The sequence below is a fragment of the Nerophis lumbriciformis genome, linkage group LG06 (genome assembly GCF_033978685.3).
Source record: "Nerophis lumbriciformis linkage group LG06, RoL_Nlum_v2.1, whole genome shotgun sequence".
Classification (NCBI taxonomy): domain Eukaryota; kingdom Metazoa; phylum Chordata; class Actinopteri; order Syngnathiformes; family Syngnathidae; genus Nerophis; species Nerophis lumbriciformis.
The window spans coordinates 9,303,240-9,325,457 of record NC_084553.2 but is presented as its reverse complement, the minus strand read 5'-3'; the positions used below and the strand labels follow the sequence as shown (position 1 = coordinate 9,325,457).

Below are 22,218 nucleotides of genomic sequence, written 5' to 3'. Positions count from 1 at the left end.
TGAGATGTCACATAAAGGTTAGATTGGTAGACTAGCTTTCTTCGTGTAGTTGTTTAATATTTAAATGACTTGAATCTAGCCTACCATGCACTGTCTTTACTAATGAATTCTGTATTGACGTCAAATATATGACTTATTCTCTAGATGACCATGCAAAGCCACATAAAGGTTAGCTTGGTAGACTGGCTTTCTTCGTCTTGTTGTTTAATGATTCAATGACTTGAAGCTAGCCTACCATGCACTGTCTTTACTAATGAATTATCTTTTGACGTCAAATATATAACTTATTCTCTAGATGACCATGCAAAGCCACATAAAGGTTAGCTTGGTAGACTGGCTTTATTTGTCTAGTTGTTCCATTGTTCGATGACTGGAAGCCAGCCTACCATGCACTGTCTTGACTAATGAATTCTGTATAGATGTCAAATATTGGACTTATTCACTTGTTGACCATGAGATGAAACATGAAGGTTAGCTTGGTAGACTGGCTTCATTTGTCTAGTTGTTTAATAATTCAATGACTTGAAGCCAGCCTACCATGCACTGTCTTGACTAATGAATTATCTTTTGACGTCAAATATATAACTTATTCTCTAGTTGACCATGCAAAGTCACATGAAGGTTAGCTTGGTAGACTGGCTTGCTTCGTGTAGTTGTTTAATAATCCAATGACTTGAAGCTAGCCTACCATGCATGGTCTTTACTAATTAATTATGTTTTGACATAAAATATATGACTTATTCACTAGATGACCATGCAAAGTCACATAAAGGTTAGCTTGGTAGACTGGCTTTCTTTGTCTAGTTGTTCCATTGTTCTATGACTGGAAGCCTGCCTACCATGCACTGTCTTGACTAATGAATTCTGTATTTGCAAAAAAAAAAATGTTTATCAGTTTGAACATCAAATATGTTGTCTTTGTAGCATATTCAACTGAATATGGGTTGAAAAGGATTTGCAAATCATTGTATTCCGTTTATATTTACATCTAACACAATTTCCCAACTCATATGGAAACGGGGTTTGTATGTCTCGTCGTTCCGTAGTTGAATTACTTGAAGCCAGCCTATCATACACTGTCTTGACTAAATAGGCTCATTCCGGTGACAAAGAGAACATCACAGAAAAGGGTATTTTACAGTAGTTCAGCTAGAACAGGGGTCGGCAACCCGCGGCTCTAGAACCGTATGCGGCTCTTTAGCGCCGCCCTCGTGGCTCTCTGGAGCTTTTTCAAAAATGTATGAAAAATGGAAAAAGTTGAGGGGGGAAAAAAATATTTTTTGTGTTAATATGGTTTCTGTAGGAGGACAAACATGACACAAACCTCCCTAATTGTTATAAAGCACACTGTTTATATTAAACATGCTTCACTGATTCGAGTATTTGGCGAGCGCCGTTGTGTCCTACTAATTTTGCCGGTCCTTGAACTCACCTTAGTTTGTTTACATGTATAACTTTCTCCGACTTCCTAGGACGTGTTTTACGCCACTTCTTTTTCTGTCTCATTTTGTCTACCAAACTTAACGTTGTGCCTGAACCCACAAAGGTGAGTTTTGTTGATGTTAATGACTTGTGTGGAGTGCTAATCAGACATATTTGGTCACTGCATGACTGCGAGCTAATCGATGCTAACATGCTATTTAGGCTAGCTATATGTACATATTGCATCATTTTGCCTCATTTGTAGCTATATTTGAACTCATTTAGTTTCCTTTAAGTCATATTAATTCAATTTATATCTCATGACCAGAGGTGGGTAGTAACGCGCTACATTTACTTCGTTACATCTACTTGAGTAACTTTTGGGATAAATTGTACTTCTAAGAGTAGTTTTAATGCAACATACTTTTACTTTTACTTGAGTATATTTATAGAGAAGAAACGCTACTTTTACTCCGCTACTTTTATGTACATTCAGCTCGCTACTCGCTACTAATTTTGATCGATCTGTTAATGCACGCTTTGTTTGTTTTGGTCTGTCAGACAGACCTTCATAGTGCCTGCGTTTCAACAAATACAGTCACTGGTGACGTTCACTCCGTTCCACCAATCAGATGCAGTCACTGGTGACGTTGGACCAATCAAACAGAGCCAGGCGGTCACATGACCTGACTTAAACAAGTTGAAAAACTTATTGGGGTGTTACCATTTAGTGGTCAATTGTACGGAATATGTACTGTACTGTGCAACCTACTAATAAAAGTTTCAATCAATCAATCAAAAGTGTGAAGGAAAAAAGACCCTTTTTTATTTCAACCGTACATCCCGTCAAAAGCCTAAAGACTGACTGCACAGTTCCTGTCTTCACAATAAAAGTGCCGCTCCATCGCGCCTGCGCTTTCAAAACAAGAGTCTCCGAAAGCCAGCACAAACAAGCTAGCAAGCTACGGAGTTTGCCGCCAATGTGTATAAAAACGAATATGGAAGCTGGACAAATAAGATGCCAAAAACCAACCACTTTCATGTGGTATTAGACAGAAAGGAGGAACTTTTTTTCTCCTCCATTTGAAAACGTGGACGCTATCAGCGCTACTGTCTGATTACAATCAATGCAAGTCGTCAGAATCAGGTAATACACCAACTTATATTCTTGTCGTCATGAAAGAAAGGAATCTATATGTGTTGAACATGCATGTATATTCATTAAAACACCTTTAACATGTAAACAAAAACGGCAAAATAAATAAATATAAATTATATACTGTATATATATATATGTGTATATATACATATATATATATATATATATATATATATATATATATATATTGTCGGAGGCAGATATTTACATATATCCGAATTTAAGTTGTACTTCTTTTATTTCATAGTCATATTTGAAAACAGCTCGTGTTTTCCATTTCTTCTCTTGCTGCTCTGTCTGCAAGTAAACTGTGTGTGTTAACCTTGAGTTCTTTGGAATGTGTTTTGACTCGCATTTGTTTTGTCTACAGAGAGGGGACGAGAGAGAGGGTGGTGGGATCGGGAAGACAGACCATTTTGGGCGGCGCAATAGAATGTTCTATGGTTAGACTGGTCTCAAAAAGTATATTTGCAAAGCTTTGAAAATATACAACAAAATACCTATTCTGTCTCTGGTGGTTTTTCAACTCAGCTTTAAGTGTCGTAAAGAGCTTGGGAGCGAATTGTGACTTGAATTCCCTGGGAGGAACAACTGGTCCAAAACGCAACAATATATATATATGTGTGTATATATATATGTATGTATATATATATATATATATATATATATATATATATATATATATATATATATATATATTAGAGATGCGCGGTTTGCGGACACAACCGCGGAGTCCGCGGATTATCCGCGGATTGGGCGGATGAAATTAAAAAAAATAAGATTTTATCCGCGCGCGGGTCGGGTCGGGTGGATTAATTAGATATATATATATATATATATATATATTTTTTTTTTTTTTTTTTTGCGGGTGGCAGTTAAACCAATTCGGAAATATATATACATAGTTGTTACCCACATACGAAAAACGAGCAGGCACCTGCTGCATATGCCACAACAGAAGAAAAAAAAAGAAAAGAGATGGACACTTTTACGGAGCGGAGAAGGGACGCCTCGCCGGGGTCCGGGACCGAGGCCCCTTCCCCCGAGAGGGCCCCACCGGGAGCCGTAGCTGAGGCGATCCGCGAGAAGGGCCCGACGCACGTCCAGGGTCACTACCGCGCCCACCGCACCGACACCCCGCCTCGTCCGCCTTCGCCGCGCAGCAGGTAAGCAGCTTACCTGCCCGCCACCCCCGTGGCCGGGGGCTCGTAACAGGGGTCACTCCGCGCGCTCCGCCCGCGCAGCTTACCTGCCCGCCACCCCTGTTGCCGGGGGCGCGTAACAGGGGTCACTCCGCGCGCAGTGCGCTCACGAAAGGGGTGGGGCTCACCCTGGTTGATATAGAGAGCAGGACGGTGGCCATGGAAGTCGGAACCCGCTAAGGAGTGTGTAACAACCCACCTGCCGAATCAACTAGCCCTGAAAATGGATGGCGCTGGAGCGTCGGGCCCATATACCCGGCCGTCGCCGGCAGCGAGACGCGCTTGGAGGTGCGCTCAGCGCGGCTCCCATATGATTGCGCACTGGTGTGCGCCTGGGTCGTGACAGCGTGGCACGCGAAAGTCTGTGCTGCATTGGATCAGTCTCCTTTCTTTAACAGGCAAAAGCTTTATAACCTCAGTGAGGTTATAAAGCTTGCGCACCAAACACGAAGCAAGGCCAATGTGCAGGAGAACAAAGGACTTCTTTCATTTAAGGTTTGTGATAAACCATCAAACTCATTCGTTAAAAGGACTCTATAGTAATATAAAGCGAATTTTTCTGGACATTATCATGCAAGAAAAGTTTATTTTTGGGACCGCGATCACCGCGTAATGATTTTTAAAGGTTGCATGACAAACATGTAACTGTCCCATGTGATCAGCCAGTGCGATTGGAAATCCATGCTCAATTATTGCCTCCGTAAATAAAACTTTGGCATTTATCACATCCAAAGAATCTGTTTGGGCGACGAAAAACGTTGAAAGTTTTCCACTTGTATCGCTAGCAACGGCATTAGACTTGTGTTTTTTTGTCCCAACGTGGTCTTTTACATCCCTAATTCCTCCGTGTCCGATCGAAAAATCTTGTCTGCACAAGGTGCAATTCGCGTAGTTTTCACCCTTTTTTTTTTTTTTTAATTAATGAAAAACCCGGAATAGGTTGATGAAAACCGTACGAATTACGGGAAAACCGGAGTAGTTGGCAGGCTCACTAATGCCTTGCATCATCTATATTAGATCGGGCGGATGGCGGGCGGGTGCAGTTCTGATCAAACGTTACATCGGGTGGATGGCGGATGGTTGACGACTTTCTGACGCGGTTGCGGATGAAATAAATTGCCTATCCGCGCATCTCTAATATATATATATGATATGTGTGTGTATGTTACTCATCAGTTACTCAGTACTTGAGTAGTTTTTTCACAACATACTTTTTACTTTTACTCAAGTAAATATTTGGGTGACTACTCCTTACTTTTACTTGAGTAATACATCTCTAAAGTAACAGTACTCTTACTTGAGTACAATTTCTGGCTACTCTACCCACCTCTGCTCACGACACACTATCTGTATGTAATATGGCTTTTAATTTTTTTGCGGCTCCAGACAGATTTGTTTTTGTAGTTTTGGTCCAATATGGCTCTTTCAACATTTTGGGTTGCCGACCCCTGAGCTAGAAGATTATCATGCACTGTCTTGACTAATAAACCCTATTTCCATGACGACTATCCATGTCGGGTAGTGCTGTTCATAGCCTAGATTTTTTTATCTACTCTCTTCTTAGTTCCTAGGAAGAACATTGTCAGCCCTGAAATAGACCACCTTAGGCCACTGTGTCTCCTGAGCAAGGAGGAAAGCACGGGGGTGGGGCGGTACGGAACGGAGCGAGGGTTCAAACGCTAAGCCTGGCTGACAGGGAGCAGCAGTAATGATGTGTGAATTACATCGCATGATAACTCCTTCCTCCAACATGGCTGATAGCTAAATGATTCATAGTAAACATGAGAACGGGGGATGGGTGGGTGGGGTCACACTGTCATCACCCGCCTGTTTAATTCCCTTTACTTTGTGTTAATTGAGTCAACAAACGGCTCGCAGGATCAAGACGCCGCCTTCAGGGTCGCTCTCTTTGGTGCGGACAAACGAGGTTTTTTGTGGCACGGAGGCGAACAATGTGCAGCGCGGTGGCGGGGCGGTTGTGATAAATTGCGCTAATAAAAAGTCAAACGCCACAGGAAAAGGTAAAAAAAACAAAAAACTTACAGCTCGGCCAGTTGAAGGTGCTGGAAGAGCTGCCAGGACAGCGTGCTGAGAGGGTTCTTGGACAGGTTTCTGCAGGAACACACACACACACACACACTTGTTAGTCCATTTCAGGCAGCATATCATGCACTGTCTCAACACAGCACCTCCACAGATTGAGTTTCAATATTTTTTTTGTGGGTCTGCGAGACGCTCTCCCTGACCACCTGAGGGCACCACAGACTGTGGATGCTTTAAAAAAAAGGCTTTAAAACCCTTCTTTTTGGGACGGCGTGGCGAAGTTGGGAGAGTGGCCGTGCCATAAATCTGAGGGTCACTGGTTCAATCCCCACCTTCTACCATCCTAGTCACGTCCGTTGTGTCCTTGAGCAAGACACTTCACCCTTGCTCCTGATGGGTCCTGGTTAGCGCCTTGCTTGGCAGCTCCCGCCATGAATGTGTGAATGTGTGTGTGTGAATGGGTGAATGTGGAAATAGTGTCAAAGCGCTTTGAATTCCTTAAAAAAGGTAGAAAAGCGCTATACAAGTACAACCCAGTTACCATTTTCTGCTTTTTCTTTACAGCAAAGAATAACGGCGGCAGCATACCATGCACTGTCTTGAACTAAAGAAGCTACTGTGACAACATTAAGGTAGGACTTTGTCCAAGCTCCGAGGACAAAGCTACGCTCCCGGTCTGTGGAACGCTCTCCCTGACCACCTGAGGGCACCACAGACTGTGGATGCTTTTAAAAAAGGCTTCAAAACCCTTCTTTTTTTTTTTTTAACTTTTTTTTTAGATATATGCATACTAGTTCTAGCTATTAGGCTGTTCTAGTTTTTATTTTTTTTCATTTTTATTGTCTTTTTATTTTCATTTTTTTAATACACTCTAGCACTTTGAGGCTGTTTACTCAATGTAAAGTGCTTTTTACAAATAAAATCTGTTAATATTATTATTGTAAAACCGACTAGCGTAGCGTTTATCTATACTAAGTACAGGGCGAAATAGCAGCAAGCAGCATACCATGCACTGTCTTTAACTAAAGAAGCTACTGTGACAACATTAAGGTAGGACTTTGTCCAACCTCCGAGGACAAAGCTACGGACAATGGGAACAATGCTCCGCCACTCCCAGTCTGTGGAACGCTCTCCCTGACCACCTGAGGGTACCACAGACTGTGGATGCTTTTAAAAAAGGTTTCAAAACCCTTATTTTTTTTTTAAAAAGTCTTTTTTTAGACATATGCATACTAGTTCTAGCTATTAGGCTGTTCTAGTTTTATTTTTTTTTTCATTTTTATTATCTTTTTATTTTCATTTTTTTAATACACTCTAGCACTTTGAGGTTGTTTACTCAATGTAAAGTGCTTTTTACAAATAAAATCTGTTATTATTATTATTGTAAAACCGAATAGCGTAGCGTTTATCTGTACGAAGTACAGGGCGAACTAGCAGCAAGCAGCATACCATGCACTGTCTTTAACTAAAGAAGCTACTGTGATAACATTAAGGTAGGACTTTGTCCAACCTCCGAGGACAAAGCTACGGACAATGGGAACAATGCTCCGCCGCTCCCAGTCTGTGGAACGCTCTCCCTGACCACATGAGGGCACCACAGACTGTGGATGCTTTTAAAAAAGGCTTCAAAACCCTTTTTTTTTAAAAAAAAGTCTTTTTTTAGACATATGCATACTAGTTCTAGCTATTAGGCTGTTCTAGTTTTTATTTTTATTATCTTTTTATTTTTATTTTTTTAATACACTCTAGCACTTTGAGGCTGTTTACTCAATGTAAAGTGCTTTTTACAAATAAAATCTGTTAATATTATTATTGTAAAACCGACTAGCGTAGCGTTTATCTGTACTAAGTACAGGATGAAATAGCAGCAAGCAGCATATCATGCACTGTCTTTAACTAAAGAAGTGACTTTGACAACATTAAGGTAGGACTTTGTCCAACCTCCGAGCACAAAGCTACGAACAATGGGAACAATGCTCCGCCGCTCCCAGTCTGTGGAACGCTCTCCCTGACCACCTGAGGGCACCACAGACTGTGGATGCTTTTAAAAAAAGCTTAAAAACCCTTCATTTAAAAAAAAAAAAAAAAAAAATGTTTAGATATATGCATACTAGTTCTAGCTATTAGGCTGTTCTAGTTTTTATTTGTATTTATTTTTATTATCTTTTTATTTTTATTTTTTTAATACACTTTAGCACTTTGAGGTTGTTTACTCAATGTAAAGTGCTTTTTACAAATAAAATCTGTTAATATTATTATTGTAAAACCGACTAGCGTAGCGTTTATCTATACTAAGTACAGGGCGAAATAGCAGCAAGCAGCATATCATGCACTGTCTTTAACTAAAGAAGCTACTGTAACAACATTAAGGTAGGACTTTGTCCAAGCTCCGAGGACAAAGCTACGGACAATGGGAGACCGGGCCTTCTGCTCCGCCGCTCCCAGTCTGTGGAACGCTCTCCCTGACCACATGAGGGCACCACAGACTGTGGATGCTTTTAAAAAAGGCTTCAAAATCCTTCTTTAAAAAAAAAAAAAAGCCTGTTTTTTTTTTTTTTTTTTAGATATATGCATACTAGTTCTAGCTATTAGGCTGTTCTAGTTTTTTATTTATTTTTATTATCTTTTTATTTTATTTTTTTAATACACTCTTGCACTTTGAGGTTGTTTACTCAATGTAAAGTGCTTTTTACAAATAAAATCAGTTAATATTATTATTGTAAAACCGACTAGCGTAGCATTTATCTGTACTAAGTACAGGGCAAAATAGCAGCAAGCAGCATACCATGCACTGTCTTTAACTAAAGAAGCTACTGTGACAACATTAAGGTAGGACTTTGTCCAAGCGCCGAGGGCAAAATTACGGACAATGGGAACAATGCTCCACCGCTCCCAGTCTGTGGAACGCTCTCCCTGACCACCTGAGGGCACCACAGACTGTGGATGCTTTTAAAAAAGGCTTCAAAACCCTTCTTTTAAAAAAAAAAAAAACTTCTTTTTAGATATATGCATACTAGTTCTAGCTATTAGGCTGTTCTAGTTTTTATTTTTTTTAATTTTTATTATCTTTTTATTTTTATTTTTTTAATACACTCTAGCACTTTGAGGTTGTTTACTCAATGTAAAGTGCTTTTTACAAATAAAATCTGTTAATATTATTATTGTAGAACCGACTAGCGTAGCGTTTATCTGTACAAAGCACAGGGCAAAATAGCAACAAGCAGCATATCATGCACTGTCTTTAACTAAAGAAGCTACTGTGACAACATTAAGGTAGGACTTTGTCCAACCTCCGAGGACAAAGCTACGGACAATGGGAACAATGCTCCGCAGCTCCCAGTCGGTGGAACGCTCTCCCTGACTACCTGAGGGCACCACAGACTGTGGATGCTTTTAAAAAAGGCTTCAAAACCCTTCTTTAAAAAAAAAAAAAAAGCCTTTTTTTTTTTTTAGATATATGCATACTAGTTCTAGCTATTTGGCTGTTCTAGTTTTTTATTTATTTTTATTTTATTATCTTTTTCTTTTTATTTTTTTAATATACTCTAGCACTTTGAGGTTGTTTACTCAATGTCAAGTGCTTTTTACAAATAAAATCTGTTAATATTATTATTGTAAAACCGACTAGCGTAGCGTTTATCTGTACTAAGTACAGGGCGAACTAACAGCAAGCAGCATACCATGCACTGTCTTTAACTAAAGAAGCTACTGTAACAACATTAAGGTAGGACTTTGTCCAACCTCCGAGGACAAAGCTACCGACAATGGGAGACCGGGCTTTCTGCTCCGCCGCTCCCAGTCTGTGGAATGCTCACCCTGACCACCTGAGGGCACCACAGACTGTGGATGCTTTTAAAAAAGGCTTCAAAACCCTTTTTTTTTTTAAAAAAAAGCCTTTTTTAGATATATGCATACTAGTTCTAGCTATTAGGCTGTTCTAGTTTTATTTTTATTTATTTGTATTATCTTTTTATTTTTATTTTTTGAATACACTCTAGCACTTTGAGGCTGTTTACTCAATGTAAAGTGCTTTTCACAAATAAAATCTGTTAATATTATTATTGTAAAACCGACTAGCGTAGCGTTTATCTGTACTAAGTACAGGGCGAACTAGCAGCAAGCAGCATACCATGCACTGTCTTTAACTAAAGAAGCTACTGTGACAACATTAAGGTAGGACTTTGTCCAAGCTGCGAGGACAAAGCTACGGACAATGGGAACAATGCTCCACCGCTCCCAGTCTGTGGAACGCTCTCCCTGACCACCTGAGGGCACCACAGACTGTGGATGCTTTTAAAAAAGGCTTCAAAACCCTTCTTTTTTTTTTAACTTTTTTTTTTTTTTTAGACATATGCATACTAGTTCTAGCTATTAGGCTGTTGTAGTTTTTATTTTATTTTATTTTAATTTTTTTAATACACTCTAGCACTTTGAGGCTGTTTACTCAATGTAAAGTGCTTTTTACAAATACAAATCAATGCACTTTGTGAAAGTCAAAGTATAGTACTTCCCATAGTTGTAGTGGGTCTCAGGGAGAGCATGTCCCAAATTCCAAGATGCTGTTTTGAGGCATGTTAAAAAAAAATAATGCACTTTGTGACTTCAATAATAAATATGGCAGTGCCATGTTGGCATTTTCCTCCACATCGAGAGGAGCCAGATGAGGTGGTTCGGGCATCTGGTCAGGATGCCACTTGAACGCCTCCCGAGGGAGGTGTTTAGGGCACGTCCGACCGGTAGGAGGCTAGGACACGTTGGGAAGACTATGTCTCCAGGGCTGGCCTGGGAACGCCTCGGGGTCCCCCGGGAAGAGCTGGAAGAAGTGGCTGGGGAGAGGGAAGTCTGGGCTTCCCTGCTTAGGCTGCTGCCCCCGCGACCTGACCTCGGATAAGCGGAAGAAGATGGATGGATGGATGGATATTTTGAAAAACCTTGTTACATTGTTTAATGCATCCAGCGGGGCATCACAACAAAATTAGGCATAATAATGTGTTAATTCCACGACTGTATATATCGGTATCGGTTGATATCAGAATCGGTAATTAAGAGTTGGACAATATCGGATATCGGCAAAAAAGCCATTATCGGACATCTCTATAAATTACTGTAGGACTCTGTAAAACCGACTAGCCTATGTACTCATTTGGGTCCAACTTCTTGTTTTCTTGTAAGTTCAAGGCGAAATAGCAGCAAGCAGCATATCATGCACTGTCTTCGTTTAGGAAGGTCAAAGTATGACATTTGTATTTTCTCCTGCTAAGATGAGAATGATGCCATACGTGAGAGCGGACTTCTTGCAGAGCATCAGTGCATGTGGACAGCTGGTACCACAACACACTTAAGTGATTCACTTATTTCCTCCCAATGACTGCACTTTATGCTTGTTGGCTCTTTTTAATAGCGCCGTCTTGCTCCCGAATTACATTTGCTCTCCCGTTTTTTTTTTCCTTCCTCCCGTCTTGCTCCCATTTACTCTATGATATCAATCTGCAACAAAATAGGAGCCCGCGGGCGCATCACATCTGCAGGACGCGGATTAAAGAATGGGAAATAAGCGCTATTGATACGGAGGGCCCAAAAAAAAAAAAAAAAAAAAGGGGAGGGGGAAGCGGAGGCTGCAGGGCTGCGGCCAACTCAATAAAAGAAAGTTGAAGGCTTTTTAAGTGGAATAATTCAATCGGAAGGAAAGGGGGGGAGAGGGGGGAGGGGGGGTGACGCCTCGGGCCGGCACAGCTCAATAGCAAAGAGCTGAAGAGAGCGAGTCACCGGAGCACAATGTGTTTAAAAATGAATGTCAGGCATCTGTCCGTGCACTCATTGAGCTTTACAGCGTCAGACAGACATCATTAATGCTGCTGCTGCTGCTGAAGTCCCCGTGTCTGTCAGCCCAGATGGCAACACACACACACACACACACACAAACACACACACACACACTTCAACACTACTCTGAACACAATGTTGGGGAAAAGAAACAGAAAACAAGAAGTTGTCCAGCGAGCATCAAGAGATTCATTTGGCTTGTTTGTGACTTTGGTCATCTGCATACTTGCCAACCCTCCCGGATTTTCCGGAAGACTCCCGAAATTCAGCGCCTCTCCCGAAAACCTCCCGGGACAAATTTTCTCCCGAAGATCTCCCGAAATTCAGGCGGAGCTGGAAGCCACGCCCCCCTCCAGCTCCATGCGGACCTGAGTGACGTGTCAACAGCCTGTTTTCACGTCCGCTTTCCCACGATATAAACAGCGTGCCTGCCCAAAACACGTTATAACTGTAGAATGATCGAGGGCGAGTTCTTGGTTTCTTATGTGGGTTTATTGTTAGGCAGTTTCATTAACGTCCTCCCAGCGCGGTAACAACACACAACAACAGCAGTCATGTTTTATTCTACCGTAAAGCAGTTCGTCTAAACAGCAATGTTGTTGTAATATATTGAGTTGGAGGCAATATCCAGGCGAGGTGATGAAGTACGTCTCTTTACTGTAGACTTCAGAACAGACTCAACACACTTGACGTCAGGTGCGCAACACCACGTAAATCGTTGGCCAACCAAAAAGTAACCCCAGTACGCTATAGACAACATTCACCAGGAGATGGCAACAGACAAACATAGATCACTCTATTACATTCCTCCCCTTTTAGAAATGTAGAAGTTACTCAAAATAAATAAACAACCCAACCAAAAAATGCAGCAGCTCAATTACAAAATTGTACTTAAGCCACATTCTTTTTTTTTTTTTTTAGTACTGAACTTTTAACCCTCATTTGTAAACAATAACATGCTTATTATACAAACAGTATTTGTACACCTTTAACACAGATTTTTATACTGTCTTCAGAGATTCAGTTTTTTTGGTGGTACTCGAAACCTTTCTGGGTACCTGCGAAAGGGTGTTCAGCATTGTTAGAAAAATAGTGACAGAGAATAGAACAAGGATGGACAATTCAACCCTTAACTCAACAATGAGTAGATGAGTGTTATGTGTGTGTATATGTGTAAATAAATGAACACTGAAATTCAAGTATTTATTTTATATATATATATATATATATATATATATATATATATATATATATATGTATGTATATGTGTGTGTGTATATATATATATATATATATGTATGTATATGTGTGTATATATATATATATATATATATATATATATATATATATATATATATATATATATATATATATATATATATATGTATATATAATAAAATAAATATATATATATATATATAGCTAGAATTCACTGAAAGTCAAGTATTTCTTATATATATATATATATATATATATATATATATATATATATATATATATATATATATATATATATATGTATATATATGAAATGCTTGACTTGGTGAATTCTAGCTGTAAATATACTCCTCCCCTCTTAGCCACGCCCCCAACCACGCTCCCGCCCCACCCCGACCACGCCCTCCACCTCCCTACTACCTTTATAGGACACCTTGTTTTCTACTTCCTGTCTGGCCTACTACCTTTATAGTAACACCTTGTTTCCCACTTCCTGTATGGACTACTTCCTTTATAGAACACCTTGTTTTCCACTTCCTGTATGGCCTACTACCTTCATAGAACACCTGTTTCCGACTTCCTGTATGGCCTACTATCTTTATAGAACACCTGTTTACCACTTCCTGTATGGCCTCCATCTATAGTTCATACTTCCTGTATGGCCTACTTTTATAGAACACCTTGTTTTCCACTTCCTGTATAGCCTACCACCTTTATAGAACACCTTGTTTTCCACTTCCTGTATGGCCTACTACCTTTATAGAACACCTTGTTTTCCACTTCCTGTATGGCCTACTACCTTTATAGAACACCTTGTTTTCTACTTCCTGTATAGCCTACTACCTTTATAAAACACCTTGTTTTTTCTACTTCCTGTATGGCCTACTACCTTTATAGAACACCTTGTTTTCTATTTCCTGTATAGCCTACTACCTTTATAAAACACCTTGTTTTCTACTTCCTGTATAGCCTTCTACCTTTATAAAACATCTTGTTTTCTACTTCCTGTATGGCCTACTACCTTCATAGAACACCTGTTTCCGACTTCCTGGATGGCCTACTACCTTTATAAAACACCTTGTTTTCTACTTCCTGTCTGGCCTACTACCTTTATAGAACACCTGTTTCTGACTTCCTGTATAGCCTACTACCTTTATAAAACACCTTGTTTTCCACTTCCTGTATGGCCCACTACCTTTATAAAACACCTTGTTTTCTACTTCCTGTCTGGCCTACTACATTTATAGAACACCTGTTTCCGACTTCCTGTATGGCCTACTACCTTTATAGTAACACCTTGTTTTCTACTTCCTGTATGGCCTACTACCTTTATAGAACACCTTGTTTTCTACTTCCTGTCTGGCCTACTACATTTATAGAACACCTTGTTTTTCACTTCCTGTCTGGCCTACTACCTTTATAGAACACCTTGTTTTCTACTTCCTGTCTGGCCTACTACATTTATAGAACACCTTGTTTTTCACTTCCTGTCTGGCCTACTACCTTTATAGAACACCTTGTTTTCCACTTCCTGTATGGCCTACTACCTTTATAGAACACCTTGTTTTCTACTTCCTGTATAGCCTACTACCTTTATAAAACACCTTGTTTTTTCTACTTCCTGTATGGCCTACTACCTTTATAGAACACCTTTTTACTATTTCCTGTATAGCCTACTACCTTTATAAAACACCTTGTTTTCTACTTCCTGTATAGCCTTCTACCTTTATAAAACATCTTGTTTTCTACTTCCTGTATGGCCTACTACCTTTATAGAACACCTTGTTTTCTACTTCCTGTATAGCCTACTACCTTTATAAAACACCTTGTTTTTTCTACTTCCTGTATGGCCTACTACCTTTATAGAACACCTTGTTTTCTATTTCCTGTATAGCCTACTACCTTTATAAAACACCTTGTTTTCTACTTCCTGTATAGCCTTCTACCTTTATAAAACATCTTGTTTTCTACTTCCTGTATGGCCTACTACCTTCATAGAACACCTGTTTCCGACTTCCTGGATGGCCTACTACCTTTATAGAACACCTTGTTTTCCACTTCCTGTGTAGCCTACTACCTTTATAGAACACCTTGTTTTCTACTTCCTGTCTTGCCTACTACCTTTATCGAACACCTTGTTTTCTACTTCCTGTATAGCCTACTACCTTTATAGAACACCTTGTTTTCTACTTCCTGTATAGCCTACTACCTTTATAGAACACCTTGTTTTCCGCTTCCTGTCTGGCCTATTACCTTTATAGAACACCTTGTTTTCCACTTCCTGTATGGCATACTACCTTTATAGAACACCTTGTTTACCACTTCCTGTATGGCCTACTACCTTTATAGAACACCTTGTTTTCCACTTCCTGTATGGCCTACATCTATAGTTCATACTTCCTGTATGGCCTACTTTTATAGAACACCTTGTTTTCTACTTCCTGTATGGCCTACTACCTTTATAGAACACCTTGTTTTCTACTTCCTGTCTGGCCTACTGTTTGGAAAACATTGTTTTCCACTTCCTGTACGGCAAAACACCTTTGCAGCCCACTTCCTGTATGACCTACCTTTTGCACAACACCTTGGTTTCTACTTCCTGTATGGAAGAACGCCTCGTGTCCTACTTCCTGTATGGCCGGTGCTCAATGAGTCTCACTTTGGGTCCTACCTTTTACACACCTGAAGTTATGACTGGCTTTAATCAATTACAACTAATCAAATGCATGAGTTAAAGAATGGTAAAAACAGCTGTATCATACACTCTGTTATTATTAAAGAATAAAAGCCTCATCGTGGAAGTTGCCGACTAGTCAAACTACTTGAGGTGGAGCGTAGCGACGTGTGAAGTCGAGTGCTACTTTTTTTTTTTTTTTTTTTTCAGGCGGCAAGTGAGACCTCCTTCACATCTCTGTCAGGAAGCGCTCCCTTTTCAAAGGTCATCCCTTGCATCTCGACAAGAAATGTCAGCTGAAATTGGATTGCCGGGGGGGGGGACTGGACGGGGGAGGGGAGGGGCTAAGTGAATTAGTAATTATATAAACAAATCAGAGAGAGAGAGTCGTCAGCGGCGCCGGAATGCCAAAAGACGGGAAGGTGAAGGAGGCCAAGTGCCGCTGGGCCCATCGTTATTGAATTAAGGGATGAGCGTCCTCGTCGGATCCGTTTACAAATAAAGCGCCGGACACGTTGTCGAGCGTCCTGACGAGTAAAGTTGCGCATCACATTAAAATAAGGAGCAAGGAACTTAAACAAGGTACGATATTGGTAAGTATGGGTGTATCCAAGGTGCACAACCCAAAACCATCCTAATGATAATGATAGTGTATTAGAATGAAAACAAGCACAATTATACAAGAATAAAAGCACAATATTATAAGGCCAAAATCCATCCATCTATCCATCTTCTTACGCTTATCCGAGGTCGGGTCGCGGGGGAAGCAGCCTAAGCAGGGAAGCCCAGACTTCCCTCTCCCCAGCCACTTCGTCCAGCTCCTCCCGGGGGATCCCGTGGCGTTCCCAGGCCAGCCGGGAGACATAGTCTTCCCAACGTGTCCTGGGTCTTCCCCGTAGGTCTTCTACCGGTTGAACGTGCCCTAAACACCTCCCTAGGGAGGCGTTCGGGTGACATCCTGACCAGATGCCCGAACCACCTCATCTGGCTCCTCTCCATGTGGAGGAGCAGTGGCTTTTCTTTGAGCTCCTCCCGGATGACAGAGCTTCTCACCCTATCTCTAAGGGAGAGACCCGCCACCCGGCTGAGGAAACTCATTTCGGTTGCTTGTACCCGTGATCTTGTCCTTTCGGCATACTTGCCAACCCTCCCGGATTTTCCGGGAGACTCCCGAAATTCAGCGCCTCTCCCTAAAACCTCCCGGGACAAATTTTCTCCCGAAAATCTCACGAAATTCAGGCGGACTCAGGTCCATGAGGACCTGAGTCCGCTAACCCACAATATAAACAACATACCTGCCCAATCACGTTATAACTGTAGAATGATGGAGGGCGAGTTCTTGGTTTCTTATGTGGGTTTATTGTTAGGCAGTTTCATTAACGTCCTCCCAGCGCGGTAACAACACACAACAACAGCAGTCACGTTTTTGTATACCGTAAAGCATTTTGTCTGCCGTAAACAGCAATGTTGTGACACTCTTAAACAGGACAATACTGCCATCTAGTGCATTTGATGAAAGCACTTTTGTGCGTGCCACACATCAATGCATCATCAGAGAGGGTGTTCAGCATGGTTCGAAAAAAAAGTGACAGAGAATAGAACAAGGATGGACAATTCAACCCTTAACTCAACAATGAGTAGATGAGTGTTATGTGTGTGTGTATATGTGTAAATAAATGAACACTGAAATTCAAGTATTTATTATATATATATATATATATATATATATATATATATATATATATATATATATATATATATATATATATAATAAAAATATATATATATACATATATATATATATATATATTTATATATATATATATATATATATATATATATAATAAAATACATATATATATACGTATATATATATATATATATATATATAGCTAGAATTCACTAAACGTCAAGTATTTCTTATATATATATATATATATATATATATATATATATATATATATATATATATGTATATATATGAAATACTTGACTTGGTGAATTCTAGCTGTAAATATACTCCTCCCCTTTTAGCCACGCCCCCAACCACGCCCCCGTCCCTCCCCCCTCCCCCCACCTCCCGAAATCGGAGGTCTCAAGGTTGGCAAGTATGCCTTTCGGTCATAACCCAAAGCTCATGACCATAGGTGTGGATGGGACCGTAGATCGACCGGTAAATTGAGAGCTTTGCCTTCCGGCTCAGCTCCTTCTTCACCACAACGGATCGATACAGCGTCCGCATTACTGAAGACGCCGCACTGTCGATCTCACCATCCACTCTTCCCTCACTCGTGAACAAGACTCCGAGGTACTTGAACTCCTCCACTTGGGGCAAGATCTAACTCCCCAACCCGGAGATGGCACTCCACCCTTTCCCTGGGCGAGAACCATGGACTCGGACTTGGAGGTGCTGATTCCCATCCCAGTCGCTTCACACTCGGCTGCGAACCGATCCAGTGAGAGCTGAAGATCCTGGCCAGATGAAGCCATCAAGACCACATCATCTGCAAAAAGCAGAGACCTAATCCTGCAGCCACCAAACCAGATATCCTCAACGCCTTGACTGCGCCTAGAAATTCTGTCCATAAAAGTTATGAACAGAATTGGTGACAAAGGGCAGCCTTGGCGGAGTCCAACCCTCTATGGAAACGTGTCCGACTTACTACCGGCAATGCGGACCAAGCTCTGGCACTGATCATACAGGGAGCGGACTGCCACAATCAGACAGTCCGATACCCCATACTCTCTGAGCACTCCCCACAGGACTTCCAATCGAATGCCTTCTCCAAGTCCACAAAGCACATGTAGACTGGTTGGGCAAACTCCCATGCACCCTCAAGGACCCTGCCGAGAGTATAGAGCTGGTCCACAGTTCCACGACCAGGACGAAAACCACACTGTCCCTCCGCCAAAATCTTAGTCGGCAAAAAACCCGCGACATTTCACGGAATCAAAGACATGCACCTGGGGATAAGTTGATTGGCAACACTAAATTGGCCCTAGTGTGTGGATGTGAGTGTGAATGTTGTCTGTCTATCTGTGTTGGCCCTGCGATGAGGTGGCGACTTGTCCAGGGTGTAGCCCGCCTTCCGCCCGATTGTAGCTGAGATAGGCTCCAGCGCCCCCCGCGACCCCAAAGGGAATAAGCGGTAGAAAATGGATGGATAATGAGGATGCCGTCCGAAGATAAAATAAAATATGGAGATGATATCAGTAGAAAAAACTGCATTTATTTTAGATAATAATGAGTCATATATTGGAAAATGGGATCCATTATTTACATTTTTTTTAACTATTAAATGAACCAAAAATATGACTTATTTTATCTTTGTGAAAATATTGGACACAGTGTTCATTGTTCTTTTTTTTTTCTTTTTTATACATGTCTAATGATAATGTCAATGAGGGATTTTTAATCACTGCTATGTTGAAATTGTAACTAATATTGATACTGTTGTTGATAATATTCATTTTTGTTTCACTACTTTTGGTTTGTTCTGTGTCGCGTTTGTGTCTCCTCTCAATTGCTCTGTTTATTGCAGTTTTGAGTGTTGCTGGGTCGGGTTTGCTTTTGGAATTGGATTGCATTGTTATGGTATTGTTTTGTTGGATTGATTAATTTAAAAAAATTTAAAAAATTAAAATTAAAATTAAAATGCTTTATATCAGTGGTTCTCAAATGGGGGTACTTGAAGGTATGCCAAGGGGTACGTGAGATTTTTTTTTAAATATTCTAAAAATAGCAACAATTCAAAAATCCTTTATAAATATAAATAAAAACCTATCTTTTTTTCCAAATAGTTCAAGAAAGACCACTACAAATGAGCAATATTTTTGCACTGTTATACAATTTAATAAATCAGAAGCTGATGACATAGTGCTGTATTGTACTTCTTTATCTCTTTTTTTCCAACCAAAAATGCTTTGCTCTGATTAGGGGGTACTTGAATTAAAAACAAAAATTCACAGGGGGTACATCACTGAAAAAAGGTTGAGAACCACTGCTTTATGTGATATAATAATATTACAATATTATTGCAAGACAGAAACACATCATTAAAATTAAAATAAACATTATGAGGCTTTAGTGGTTATAACGCAAAAAAAAATAAAAAATGTACAGATTTAGAATATACAACTGACTTCGGGCCGAAATCATAATAATGTACAAAACCCAAAACCAGTGAAGTTGGCACGTTGTGTAATTCGTAAATAAAAACAGAATACAATGATTTACAAATCCTTTCTAACTTATATTCAATTGAATAGACTGCAAAGACAACATATTTAATGTTCCAACTGAGAAACTTCATTTTTTTGTGCAAATAATCATTGACTTAGAATTTAGTGGCAGCAACACATTGCAAAAAAGTTGTCACAGGGGCATTTTTACCACTGTGTTACATGGCCTTTCCTTTTAACAACACTCAGTAAACGTTTGGGAACTGAGGAGACACATTTTTGAAGCTTCTCAGGTGGAATTCTTTCCCATTCTTGCTTGATGTACAGCTTAAGTTGTTCAACAGTCCGTTGTGGTATTTTAGGCTTCATAATGCGCCACACATTTTCAATGGGAGACAGGTCTGGACTACAGGCAGGCCAGTCTAGTACCCGCACTCTTTTACTATGAAGTCACGCTGTTGTAACACATGCAGAATGTGGTTTTGCTGAAATAAGCAGGGGCGTCCATGAAAAAAACCTTGCTTGGATGGCAGCATATGTTGATCCAAAACCTGTATGTACCTTTCAGCATTAATGGTGCCTTCACAGATGTGTAAGTTATCCATGTCTTGGGCACTAATGCACCCCCATACCATCACACATGCTGGCTTTTCAACTTTGCGCCTATAACGCCTTTTTGGTCGGGAGGACACGATGTCCACAGTTTCCAAAAACAATTTGAAATGTGGACTCGTCAGACCACAGAACACTTTTCCACTTTGCATTAGTCTATCCTAGATGAGCTCGGGCCCAGCTCGGGTGTTGTTGATAAATGGCCTTCACTTTGCATAGTAGAGTATTAACTTGCACTTATTCTATAGCCTGTGGGCGGTCCTTAAATACAAATTTCGAATGTGAAGTCATTGTTAGACTGAACTTTTAACCCTTTTTTAAATAAAATAAAAATGTTGTAAATATATCACTGTGGGTCTTAGAGGGTTAAAGATGAAGCAACAAGCTTTTTGTTAGACTAATATTTATTTATTTTTTTATTTTTTGTTAGTATTTTTTTTTTTAATCTTCATGATTTACTTCAAGTTATTACAGTATTTCTCTACATACAATTTATTTATTTAAAAAAAAAAAATTTAGCGGGAGCACTTCAAATTTTTACACACACTTGTTATTTCATATGTTGACCAGAGGGGGAGCACTTTTAAAACCGACACACAGTCTATTTGAAAATCCCTCCTTTTTTAAATAAAATATAAATGTTGTAAATATATCACTGTGGGTCTTAGAGGGCTAAAGATGAAGCAACAAAATGTAGTTACTGACAGTGGTTTTCTGAAGTGTTCCTGAGCCCATGTGGTGATATCCTTTACACACTGATGTCGCTTTTTGATGCGGTACCGCCTGAGGGATCCAAGGTCACGGGCATTCAATGAGCAGTGCAGTGATTTCTCCAGATTCTCTGAACCTTTTGATGATATTACCGACCTTAGATGGTGAAATCCCTAAATTCCTTGCAATAGCTGGTTGAGAAATGTTGTTCTTAAACTGTTTGACAATTTGCTCACGCATTTGTTCACAAAGTGGTGACCCACGCCCCGTCCTTGTTTGTGAATGACTGAGCATTTCATGGAAGCTGCTTTTATACCCAATCATGGCACCCACCTGTTCCCAATGTGCCTGTTCACTTGTGGGACGTTCCAAATAAGTGTTTGATGAGCATTCCTCAACTTTCTCAGTCTTTTTTGCAACTTCTGCCAGCTTTTTTGAAACATGTTGCAGGCATCAAATTCCAAATGAGCTAATATTTGCAAAAAATAACAAAGTTTTCCAGTTTGAACGTTAAATATCTTGTCTTTGCAGTCTATTTAATTGAATATAAGTTGAAAAGGATTTGCAAATCATTGTATTTTGTTTTTATTTACCATTTACACAACGTGCCGACTTCACTGGTTTTGGGGTTTGTAATAATCCATGTGATTTTTTTCCAGCATGTTCCAAACAAGCTGAAAGATGATCATAACCACACAGGACGTTTTCATTTAGCAAGCATTGAGGTGAAAAGAAAATATGAGTAATACCCGGCAGCGAGGTGTTAATATTGGTGACGGTGTTGAGTCCAGGGCCACAAAGTGAATGCTAAATGAGAGCGAGTGTTTGCTCCCTCCTCTCCTCCGTGCTTCTTTACCGAGTCTGTTTGGCAACCATTCCGCAGGGAACGGCTTCATTAGCATAGCATGGCGGCTAGCTGCTGTCTGGCAACACGTTGACATTCGCAAGCAGATGCCAAAACCAGAAAAACGCTCATGTTGGGATGTATTTTGTTGTCGAGGAGGGAGACGTTCAGCTCGTTTGTCGCCATGGCAACGCCAAAAAAACACAAAAAATCCAACTCCCTGGCGACCACCACATTTATGAATTCACTTCAAAAATATCATGCATGTCGATCTCAAAAAGGGTTGACATTTTGCAAAAAAAAAACCAAAAAAAAAAACCAACATTCC

The 22,218-nt window shown here is 40.2% G+C and overlaps 1 protein-coding gene across 3 annotated transcripts in view; it reads right to left on the bottom strand.

Annotated features, from left to right (window-relative positions):
• Positions 1 to 22,218, bottom strand: part of ntrk3b (neurotrophic tyrosine kinase, receptor, type 3b) — a 656,085-nt gene that overhangs the window by 412,164 nt on the left and 221,703 nt on the right. For all 3 annotated transcript variants that reach the window (XM_061963693.1, XM_061963694.1, XM_061963695.1), the window contains exon 4: positions 5,827 to 5,895. In XM_061963693.1, coding sequence (XP_061819677.1) covers positions 5,827 to 5,895 — 69 coding nt within the window. The remainder of the gene's footprint in view (positions 1 to 5,826; positions 5,896 to 22,218) is intronic.